Genomic DNA, 12,500 nt, shown 5'->3' on the forward strand with positions numbered 1-12,500 from the left:
CAGAGGGACGCAAAGGAAACACGATCGAAGCCCAGTTGTTGAAGGTAGTTAAAGTCGACTGGGGATGTCTGGGACCCCGGTCTCCAGCTCAGACCTTAGCACGGGGAACTGGATAACCTGTCCAGAATGGACTACACCACCTGCTACCCTGTGTAAAATATCGCCAAGTTTAAAGGAGAAAACCTTGGGACATGAGAGACATTCAGCAGGATAGATGAAAAGCAAAAAGAATTATGATTGTAATGTCATGGCTTCTCCAGCAGAGGGGGGCAATTCTACCTAAAAAAACTAATCCAGGAGCAGAGGAGCGGAGTCGCAGACATAGACTATGTAATCCTCATACATCTAGTTTGCCTTTCTTTGATTTTTGTCTGTTTCCGTCTCGTCCAAAATACTTATATTAACTTGGGGAGGAACCTATGTTTAGCTAGCAGGTTGTGTAATTGAAAGGGCAAAAAAGATGATTCACTAAAGATATATGATTGTGGTTCAAGGGGAGACGAAATACAAGGGCAATGCCAAACATGTCTCTCTCTCCCATGTCTTCTGTGTGTGTGTGTGTGTGTGTGTGTGTGTGTGTGTGTGTGTGTGTGTGTGTGTGTGTGTGTGTGTGTGTGTGTGTGTGTGTGTGTGTGTGTGTGTGTATCTGTATGCGCGTGTGTGCGCTCGAGCGCAATGAAAGAAAGAAAGAATTTAGCGGTAAGTAAGTGCACATGTATCACAGTTGCTGTTTGCAAGTGTGCATGATTGCTTTTTAAAAGGATGCAGGCACAAACCTGTATCCTACATTCCTCTCCCCCCAACCACCCCCCCTCCCTCCCTCCCTCCCTCCCTCCCTCCCTCCCTCCCTCTCCCCCCTCCCTCCCCCCCGCCCTCTTTCTTTTCATTCCCCCTCACGTTTCATGCCGCATCTGAACCCTGACCTCTAAGGATAGAGGGGTCGTCATGCCAACCACAAGATCCACAAGATCTGACAAGCACCTTCCGCTCCATTCAGAACCCATCCCTTCATCGCCCTGTTCCGCAAGACCGTACCAAACTGCAAACTACAAAATACCACAAAATTATTCATGAGCCGACAGAACCCAATATTAAAGGAGCTGTAGGCAATATTAATTTTGTTAAGATAAGCATTAAAGAGCTCTATATTGCGACAGCCATAATTGATAAAGAGTGTTTGGTCTATAACATGAGTCTTCCAGTGGCTCCGCTATGCAGTGAACAGCAAGCCAATGTTCTGGTATCCCGTTCCCAATTTATCCAATCAGGAGAGAGAACTCTGCCAAGAGGAGGTCCTGTCTGCATTTCAACGGGGCAGGCAGCAGGATTCCAGTGTTGCCTGACAATGGCGGGACAGGCAAAGCAACCGATCACAACGCTCCCAGGAATGTCCGACACACCCAAACCCGCCAAGCGAATAAAAATGGCGGAAGAGAAGGAAGAAGAAAACACATCCTCGAGAGAGAAAGAAGAGACATGATGCAGGGAGCAGGGAGGGGAGTGCAAACTGCTCCGACCGACAGGAAGTTAGCCAAAATGACGACGTAGCATAACAGCGCCGCTAACTGGATTCACAGACACACAGAGAAGAGGTCAAGCTCTGCAGCAAGAGCATGGAAAGGCCCGTTCCAATTGCCTGGTGCCGGTGAGGTGACGTTCCCATGACAACCTGGAAGTATCACCGTCCGCACCCCTGCAAACACCAGGCCATGTGACAGGAAGTCGAGGAAATGACCATGATGGAATGAGTGGGCAGGGACACAAACAAATCTATCCGTGGCTCCTCCAAATTCCTCCTGAAGAGCATTCAGAGGAGAGCTTCTGTACTCTACCAATACTGCACTGACGTTTCCTCAAATGCATTTTTTAACAATCCTAACTCAAAATATAACAATCCAAAATGCCCAAACTTGAAACTACCAAGTCAAAAGGGCATGGACCCTTTCCGTTTACTACTGCTCTACAACAAGCAGTCAAGCTTTCTTGGAGATCTGTTCCATCGCTGACTCGAGTACCGAACGCCGAGAGCACCATGGCAGAGAGCTGGCCCCCCCCACCCCCCCACCCCCCCACCCCACCCGTCTATACCTTGCTCCAGCCGGGCCAGCAGCTGTTGCCGGGCGATGATCCGGGAGAGACGCAAGGCGGAGCGCCGTCGGGGGGTGTGGCCTAGCCTCAGGTAGTAGTCCTGCCCGTCTGGCGTCATGGCGCCCAGACACACCTGTCCGGCCCCGCCCCTGGCCCCGTCTCCGTCGCTCTCACAGCCTGACCCGTTGTCCTCCTCCTCCTCCTCCTCCGCCCCCCTCTTCATCCTCTTCATCCCCTCCCCCCGTCCCTCGCCAGCCGGACCCCTGTCGCCCACAACGTCCTTGTCCTCGTCCGTGGCGTGGGCGTCGTCCATCGCGTGGGCGGAGTCTGTGGTGTGGGCGGCGTCCCCTCGGCCCCGGTCGTCCCCGAGTGTGGCGGCGGTCCCCTCGAGGTCCGCAGAACCTCGGAGGGCCGCGGCCGTCTGGTGGGCTCCTGCCACGCCGTCCTCCATCGTAGCGGCCCCTCCGTCCCCCTCTGTGTCGTGCGCCGCTCCTATCCAGCACACGAAGGAGGTCATGCTGCCCCCCCCTCAACCACGCCCGCTCAACACCTCGCACGGCGCCCTCTTGGTCCAGAGGGTGGGCTCACAGTCGTCTGTGGCTCCTGCGCTCTAGTCTGATCCCGTCTGAGGCCGGGAGAGACCGTTGTCCAAACGCCCGCGGAACGACTGGATGTGTCTCAGAGCTGCAGCCTCCAACATCTCACGCACCAATAGGTGAGGGCTCGGGCTCTCTCTCTCTCTCTCTCTCTCTCTCTCTCTCTCTCTCTCTCTCTCTCTCTCTCTCTCTCTCTCTCTCTCTCTCTCTCTCTCTCTCTCTCTCTCTCTCTCTCTCTCTCTCTCTCTCTCTCTCTCTCTCTCTCTCTCTCTCTCTCCTTGTACAGTGAAGCGGATCCTTCGCACGCCCGAGCCACAAGCTGCCTCAGGTTCCCTGACTCAACGGAGAGACATCTTCCTCTCCTCTCCCCCCCCCCCCGCCGTCGGCCAGCGTGTATGAGCACGTCGGGGCCCCGCTCCGTGTGATTGGCTGGATGGAAAGGGACTCTCGAGGGGAGGGTTGGGCTGGGCGCTTCCAGCTCCTCCGTCCCCTGGTCATGTGGGCAGCAGAGCAGCCAATGGGGCGCTGCCGTGACCAGGGACTTCCTGAAACGGTGCCAGGACCACACTTTACCATGGGAAAGTTCACCCAGCTGTCAGTGGTTGTGGTAGTGGGGTGTGTGTGTGTGTGCACGTGTGTGTGTGTGTGTGTGTGTGTGTGTGTGTGTGTGTGTGTGTGTGTGTGTGTGTGTGTGTGTGTGTGTGTGTGTGTGTGTGTGAACGTGATGGATGTCAATATATGAATTTTTTAACTGTTGTAACTGAAGATGATTTTAGTTGTACTAATGTGTTAAAAGTTACGTGCACGTACAGTACGTGCGTGCGTATGGGCATGTGTGTGTATGTATGTGCGTACGTTTATGCGTGCGTGCGTGCGTGCGTGTGTGTGAATGCACGTACATGTGTACGTACTGTACACGAGTGTGTGCTCAGGTACATGGGTGTACATCCGTGTGTGTGTGTGTGTGTGTGTGTCGCTAACCACCACCAGCTCGCTCCCCGCCCTCCCAGAGCGCGAGCAGCCGTCTCCCCCCCCCCCCCCCCCCCCCGTCCCGTCAGCCCCTCGCAGCCCCCTGCATCCCGTGGCGTCCGACGGGAAGAGCCGAACAATGAGCCGGCACGAGGGGCGTGTGGGCCAGGGGAGGAATGCGCGTAGGAGCAGCCTATTGTCTGTGACGCTGTGCCGTCCTGCTCTTCCTCCTCCTCCTCCTCCTCCTCCTCCTCCTCCTCCTCCCCGGGGCCAAGGGGGGGGGGGGGGGGGGGGCTCGACGGCACAGAGGTGGCATTCAGCCCGGAGGGGCTGGAACGCAGAGTCCCGCCCTGGCGCGTGAAGGAGACACCGCCCACCGCCTGCTTGTTTACGCTGCTAGGGTGTGTGTGTGTGTGTGTGTTGGGGGGGGGGGGGGGGGGGGGGGGGGGAGAGTGATCTCGTGCCCCTCGTCTCGTGAGGGGAAGTATGTGTCGCTGGTGGAAGGGTGTGTTTATGGACGTGATAACGTTTCGATCTGAGCGGCAATCGCACTCGCGGTCGTCGTTCCACACCTCACGCGGTGAACGCTAGCAGGCGTAATAGCGCAGAACAGCGAGGCTAAAGGATAAATGTATGGAATGCTGTGGGAGGATGGAGCAGGAGGGAGGGAGGGAGGGAGGGAGGGAGGGAGGGGGGGGGGGGGGGGGGGGACTTTAGTACCAGGGCCAGGGCTGGGTGAGCTTCGACTCATTTAAGGTATGGACACGGGGAGGGGAGGGGAGAAGGAGAGGTTTGGGGGCGCAGGGAGGACTTGGAAGTATATAGGTCAGTAAAGTCGACCACAGGGCAGATATCCCACAGAGACACGTGCACGGACACACCAGCACACACATACACATGTGCGCACACACACACACACACACACACACACACACACACACACACACACACACACACACACACACACACACACACACACACACACAGTCGTGGGTGACAGGTGAGTCAGCAAAGATTGATACTCCGTCAGACCCACCTACTGTAAAAAAAAAACATGAAACCAAGTGAAAGTGAGTCTGGCAGTCCGACGCCCAGATCACAGGTCTTTAAGTTGAAGCCCGCTGGCTGCTCTAGCAGGCCTCTGCAGACTCATGAGGCAGCAGTAAACGGACTGGAATAGACCGCCCTCTGGAGGAAACCAAACTCAATAATATACGATCGTTTTTGGGGCAGGGCAGAACAACCCGATAGCCCGTAGCTCACATAAACGCGCGTGGAGCTGTCACCGGGCGGGCCTGGAGTAAAGAGATGAGTGGACAGTCTTACTACCCCTCCCCCTGCTATAGTTACAGGCTACTGAGAAGCTACTATAGCGTTGATAACACCTCAGTGTATATAGTAACAGGCTACTGAGATGCTAGTAAGGATATATACCAACATAGTTATATAGTTACAAGCAACTGAAATTCCACCATAGCAGTAGTTACATCTCAGTATATATAGTAACAAAGTAATATACTACCAGCCATCATGCATTCATTCTCCAATCATTGTCACATTCAGGGCCAGAAGCGATGCATTCATGCAGACAGAGTCAAGATAATAGTAGCTATTCAATCCTGAAGCGTCTTTGGCCTTTAGCTTTAGTATACAGTCCAGCATTGCTCATATTTCTGACGGTCCTGGACATAAAGAATGAACACATAGCAGATGTCGTATTCTGACGACCAACCTTTCAAACGCAACCCGACTTGATGCTCATTTCAACTACTGTTGACGACAGTATACAATCACTCAGGGCGGCAACACATCACAACGAGCCTTCAGAGTGTACTCCAGTTAACTGCGACAGAAACGCGGGTCAACGGTTTACTTGGCGTGCGATTAAACGTGGTTCCAGAGACGCATGCGTGTAACGGTGAGGGTTTGAGTCCGGGCCAGGTTTACAGTCCGGTACGTGTGTGAGGGAAAAGTATTTCCTCTGAAGGGCTTGTGCTTCATCGGTGTGCGTTTGGACCGGTGTCGGTTTAGGTCACCAGGGACGATGAGAAGATTTATCTGAGTGGTTAAAAGTGATGAGAGCTGTCGTAGATCAACAACGGCTGGCAGATGGGAAAGGGGGGGGGGGGGGTGATGAGAGGGCAGAGCTGAATGATGAATGAATGAGCTGAATGATGATGGAAAGAACAGAAAGCGAACGGAGTGTTCCGGAAATGGTTCGTTCTGAAACTCGTCTTCAAACACAGGGCGAAAGTTATGTTCATTCATCCAAACACATGCAGACGTGTCACAACGACCAAACACAGCTCTCTTGGTCCTATACACATGCACACACACACACACACACACACACACACACACACACACACACACACACACACACACACACACACACACACACACACACACACACACACACACAAAGAAAGCAATGAGACTGAGCTAAGGAATTGAAAAATATATCGATAGTCACGTTCATTCATCTAAACACATTCACAGTAAAAACACAGTTCTCTCTGTACCACGGACACACACACACACTCACACACACACACACACACACACACACACACACACACACACACACACACACACACACACACACACACACACACACACAAAGGGAGCTGCATCCCACCAGCACCAGTCCCAAATCCTTAGGATTACAAACGTAATCAGCCTGCTGTAATGTACTCTCACCGCATTCGTACGCACTCAAGGGCAGGGGCAGGGAATTTAACCATCAACCAATCAGCCCTGTGGAGAACCAACCCCTCTTATCGCCCGTCATATGCGTTGTCGTCATCCTCTTCTTAATCCTCACCAGGTGAGGTCGTGGAGACCTCACCTGCCCTCACACATCATATAAGGTCACCGGTCTCCAAAAGGGAGGAGGTCACCGAAAAGCACAGAAAACAAAACGTTTCTACAGACTGTGATGTTTATGCACCAGCAGGAATAAGAGGATGTCAAAGTGAACAGGCTGTGTCATGCATCCAGTTCCTCCTCTCTCTCTCATCTTCCCCTTTCTTCCTTGTGGTTTTCTCCCTTCCCCTTTCGTCCATTCGCCCATCTCACGCTCCGTTATCTCTTTTCCCTCTCTCTCTCTCTCTCTCTCTCTCTCTCTCTCCGTCCTAACCCTCCCCATCGCCCTCACCCTCCTCACCCTCCTCACCCTCCTCACCCTCCTCACCTGCCCTCAAACATTATCCAACCTCCCTGGGTCCCCCGAAGGGAGGCAAGTCACCGAGCAGTGGCGGTGGCAAACCCACAGTGTCGGCTGTCTCTGGCCTGGAAGAGTGCGCACTCAGCGTGACGTCTGAGCGACTCCCTGCAGTAACACACAGTAGCTGAGGGGCCGGGCTGGTGGTGGTGGAGGTGGTGGGGGTGTTGGGTGTCTGAGGCTGTACCGAGATGCAGGGGAGCTGGCTGCTGCTGCTGGGAAGAGGGCTGCTTGTTGTGGGGCAGGTGTGGCCCGGGGTCTGGCTGACCTGAACTCTCCACTGGACTTTTTTATTTTTTTTTGCTGAACTTTAACAACTTCACACGTTCACGCGCCCGACGTCGTCGGCATCGCGACCTCGTGCCGTTGCCGCTGCCCCGGTGCATAGATTCTACAAAATATGACCATTAAACATGGAAAGTATTATTGATGACCAAGCATGAACCATATTTGTCATCAGCAGTGTGTGTGTGTGCGTGTGCGTGTGTGTGTTTCTGTCTGTGTGTCTGTATATGTGTGTGTTTTTGTGTCTGTCTGTCTGTCTGTCTGTCTGTCTGTCTGTCTGTCTGTCTGTCTGTCTGTCTGTGTCTTGATGTGGTGTGTGTGTGTGGGTGTGTGTGTGTGTGTGTGTGTGTGTGTGTGTGTGTGTGTGTGTGTGTGTGTGTGTGTGTGTGTGTGTGTGTGTGTGTGTCTTTGTCTATGTCTTTATGTGTGTGTGAGTAAGCAATATTTAGCTTGGATACAAAAATATACTTTTAGTAAAAATAGGTCTTGAGTATTGGCTTCAGCTGAGGTCAATGGACCCGCGTTACACTGCGGACGTGGGAATGTCAGCCTTTTAATTTGCTTAAAAGACAGAAATGTCAATAATTACGTTAAGCAGAGAAGAGCAGGCAGCTGCAGAACGTGCTCTATGTCTCTCTCTGGGAGGAAAGAACTTAGAGAGAGGGAGAGAGAGAGAGAGAGAGAGAGAGAGAGAGAGAGAGAGAGAGAGAGAGAGAGAGAGAGAGAGAGAGAGAGAGAGAGAGAGAGAGAGAGAGAGCGAGAGAGAATAACCCGAACGATGCCCTCTGTGCATCCAACAACTGTAAATAGAGAAAGTAAACCGACTGCCCCCCCCCCCCCTCCACACACTCCCCCCTCTCTCTCTCTCTCTCTCACACACACACACACACACACACACACACACACACACACACACACACACACACACACACACACACACACACACACACACACACACACACACACACACACACCTACCCCATCCCCAAAGTTGGTGCAATGACGTTTAAAATATCTGACGTACCGAAATAAAGTCCAACATGGAATGACCAACAACCAGTAACGAACGGATGACGATACTAACGTCCGGCTAGCTGTATGTATGAATCCCCAGCCGGCATAACTTCCCACAGCCACAGAAATTTGGCAATGACCTTCCCAAGAAAATCTGTTACCATGTTAAATATTACACACACACAATCAGCCGGGTTATTAGTCAGTAGCAAAGACCGCACTGTCCCGGAGGGAGCGGAAAGCCACTGACCTGCCAGCCGTCTCTCCCGGACATTCCTCCACAGCAGATCCCAGGCTTTGGACGTGGAGTCCCGCAGCTGCTCGCTGATCGAGCGCCGCAGCTGCAGCTTCGGTCGCTTCGTGCTCATTGCGGAACCGCGAGGAGGCCACGCATATTCCACCCTCTGTGCCCGCGGACAGCGCCGCTAATAACGAGCCCGACCGTTATGTCTGGCTGAGACGCCGGGCTATGCCGGGGCAGGCAGTGTATGTGTTAGAGTGTGTGTGTGTCTGTGTGTGTGTGTGTGTGTAAGTGTGTGTGTGTGTGTGCGCGTGTTTCTGAGTGCCGCAGCGGTCGTCACAAGCAGAGCCCCCTCCACCTGGACGCTGCGTCAGCTTCCTGCACCAAGCGGCTCACTATCTGGACCCGCCGGGTAAACCGACCGGATTCCAGCTGTAGTGCATTTCTAACGGTTTCGTCTCGGATTATTCCCGTATAGTCCACGTAAAGATGTTAGAAAAAAAAAAAACGCGTTCGGTTTATATTAATATTTAGATAATAACTATAATATGAGTTTGGCAGTCTGACAAGTCGACCCAGCCGCTGCCACTGCCTCAATGGAAGTACAAGTCTCCCTCCCGCCTCTCTCCCTCTCTCTCTCTCTCTCCCTCCCTCCCTCCCTCCCTCCCTCCCTCCCTCCCTCCCTCTCTCCCTCTCTCCCTCTCTCTCTCTCTCTCTCTCTCTCTCTCTCTCTCTCTCTCTCTCTCTCTCTCTCTCTCTCTCTCCCCCCCCCCCTCTCTCTCGCACACACACGCACACAGACATTTAAAATGTCCCCTTTTTAAACCGTCAATATATAATCTTTGAACTCCTTGAAGCACACATATAAACTTTCTACTGACTGTAAAGTTTGTGTGAACTTCAGAAGTGAGACGATGTCAAAGTAAATAGGCTGTGTTATGTATTTAGCGTCTCCTCTCTCTCATCTTCCCCTTTCTTCCTGGTGTTTCATCCCTTTCCTGTAGTCCGTTCGCCCGTCTCGCGCTCCATTTTACCTCATCCCTCTATTTTCCTAACATTTCTCCTTGTTCCCCTTCATCATTTTCATCCTCTACCGTCCGGTCCTCTTTACTTCATCACACGCTGATTTAGCAGATTTTATTCCCACGTGTCCCCGGGGGAAGCGAACCCCGGTCTCCCGCGTGACCGATTTGTAACGTCTTCTAGATACACTGGCGCAGAGGAACTCCTGGCTACCAGCCTATACACACAAACTACTGATACACGAAGCCATGTACTATCGCCTACACATGTTGGCTTAGTGTTGGGACTCAACAATAGCGCCCCAGACCAGGACATCACTCCCCTCTCCGTGACCCACGCACCATTAACCCTCAATGACTGAATGATTGAAAAATAACCCGGGTTTTACGTAAACACAGCTACAGCCACCCGTCAGCCAATAAAGTGTGTGTTGAACCTGGAGTAGAACCCAGCTACTGGGTTTTCCGTAAATATTATATATATATATATATATATATATATATATATATATATATATATATATATATATATATATATATATATAGAGAGAGAGAGAGAGAGAGAGAGAGAGAGAGAGAGAGAGAGAGAGAGAGAGAGAGAGAGAGAGAGAGAGAGAGAGAGAGGGAGAGAGAGAGAGAGAAGAGACAGACAGACAGACAGACAGACAGACAGACAGACAGACAGACAGACAGACAGACAGACAGGCAGACAGACAGACAGACAGACAGACAGACAGACAGACAGACAGACAGATAGACAGATATATTTAGATACAGCTATGGGCTGTTTGTTTTATCTACATTTTTTAATTAGATTAATTATCATTATTAACTAATTAGTATATTGAAATTTAAAAAGCACAATTAAAAAAGTCTAAGTCTAAGAAAAGAAGCCGAAAAAAATCGGACCACACACTGCCACACTAAAGGCCCTCTGAGGGGTCCGTCGGGGTTCAGGGGCCGCACCTCTCCAGCCGGCCAGCAGGGCGGCGCTCTGGGGCCCCACCACGGAGCATCAGGCATTCACAGCCCCGTTATTCCGGGAATGTCCCGGGGCGGAATCCCGGGCCATTCTGGGCTCTTCCTGCGGTCCATCACTCTGTCTGTCTGTCTGTCTGTCTCTCTGTCTGTCTGTCTGTCTGTCTGTCTGTCTGTCTGTCTGTCTGTCTGTCTGTCTGTCTGTCTGTCTGTCTGTCTGTCTGTCTGTCTGTCTGTCTGTCTTTGTGTGTGTCATTGCAATGCACGAAGGGCTGCTCAGTGTGTGTGTGTGTGTGTGTGTGTGTGTGTGTGTGTGTGTGTGTGTGTGTGTGTGTGTGTGTGTGTGTGTGTGTGTGTTGTTCCCTGCTAAGTTGGGATGCTGTTCTAGTAAGTGAGGAGTAAACCACGGTGGTCTTGTTATTGGAAAACATTAGGGGGTTGAGGTAAAGGGGTAAAGTCCCATTTACCTCCAACAACTTTTGCATATTACCTACTTTCATCTATAATATTATTGTGTTTTATTGACTGAAATTAACATATTCTATTATGGTGCATATTCTATTGTGGTATTTTTTTAGGTTGTTGTTAATGTTTGATTTGTAGCGCATATGTTCAGAACTGTTGTCAAAGGCACAGGTGTCCTGTTACTGAAGAAATAATACTGACCCTTGGAATGTTATTGACCAATCAGGATCAAGTATTGAACAACGTTCTGGTTTAAACCAAGGTTCACCCATAATGCAAAGCGGCATGTTTGTGAATGAAAAAATCGGTGACAACGTTTGAAAGGCTGTTTAGCATTTGACCACCCATACGAAATGGGGGTGGAGGCTTAGGTGGAGACAGAGGTGGAGGTGGAGGTGGAGGTGAGGACAGACACCCAAGCAGCCCAAAGCGGGATCCTTTACCATCCAGGACCCCACAAAAAGCCTTCGGACGTAACCCAATAACATGGAGGTATGGGACTCACTGACGACACGATAGAAACAGACCGCTAACTCTACCCAATACCCCTCGATACACAACACATACACCTCAACACACGCTAACTCTACACTAATACCCCTCAATACACAACACATACACCTCAACACACGCTAACTCTACCCAATACCCCTCGATACACAACACATACACCTCAACACATACCATCTCTAACCCAATACACAATACACAACGCATACACCTCAACACACACGCTAATACTTCCCAATACACAACACATACACCTCAACACACACGCTAATACTTCCCAATACACAACACATACACCTCAACACACACGCTAATACTTCCCAATACACAACACATACACCTCAACACACACCCTAACTCTACCCCAATTCTAAACACAACACATACACTTCACAAACCGCTAACTCTACACATAACACCTTAACACACACAGACTAACTTTACCCAATACTCTTCCTCTTTACACAACACATAGTCCTGGACACCCACACGCTAATGCTACTCAATACACAACCCATACACATACATACGCACACAGAAATGCACGGATGCAACGCAATAAAAACATTCCAACCAAATTACTCACACATCTATACACATACTAATCTAAACATGTAACACACACACACACACACACACACACACACACACACACACACACACACACACACACACACACACACACACACACACACACACACACACACACACACACACACACACACTCACACACACACACACACACATCCGGCCATAGGATGCTATATAATCGCTCTGAATAATCGGGCCCTCTAATTGGAAATAAACAGCAGACTTTGTGCGGCGCTGAGAGCTTGCGTGCGTTTCCTGTACGGAGGCAGATGGGGGCGGGGCTCTGGGATTAAGGGACTCTAACACGTTATCGCCCACGAGTACAGGAAGACGGCCTCACACAGTACGGACCAAAGATCACACTGCCGCTCCTCTGATTCCCCCCATGGAGTCCTGAGGTATGGACTGAGCCAGAGCAGGATAGTACAAGGAGCCCTATGAGGGAGGAGGGGGAGAGAGGGGGAGGAGGGGGAGAAGGAGGATGAGGCGAAGAGGAGGGGGAGGAGGGGGAGAGGGGG

General features: G+C 51.3%; 1 protein-coding gene across 3 annotated transcripts in view; it reads right to left on the minus strand.

Moving 5' to 3' along the window:
* LOC115547274 (stAR-related lipid transfer protein 13) overlaps positions 1 to 12,500 on the minus strand; it is a 64,361-nt gene that overhangs the window by 25,641 nt on the left and 26,220 nt on the right. The window contains exon 1 of one of the 3 annotated variants that reach the window (XM_030361369.1): positions 2,089 to 2,873. The exons of 1 other annotated variant lie outside the window; for it this stretch is intronic. In XM_030361369.1, the coding sequence (XP_030217229.1) occupies positions 2,089 to 2,605 (517 nt within the window). In that variant the 5' untranslated portion in view covers positions 2,606 to 2,873. Of the gene's footprint in view, positions 1 to 2,088; positions 2,874 to 8,425; positions 9,023 to 12,500 lie in introns of those variants that run through there. One more of the 3 variants, XM_030361371.1, reaches the window with a different exon arrangement.

The sequence above is a fragment of the Gadus morhua genome, chromosome 7, assembly GCF_902167405.1.
Source record: "Gadus morhua chromosome 7, gadMor3.0, whole genome shotgun sequence".
NCBI classification, from domain to species: domain Eukaryota; kingdom Metazoa; phylum Chordata; class Actinopteri; order Gadiformes; family Gadidae; genus Gadus; species Gadus morhua.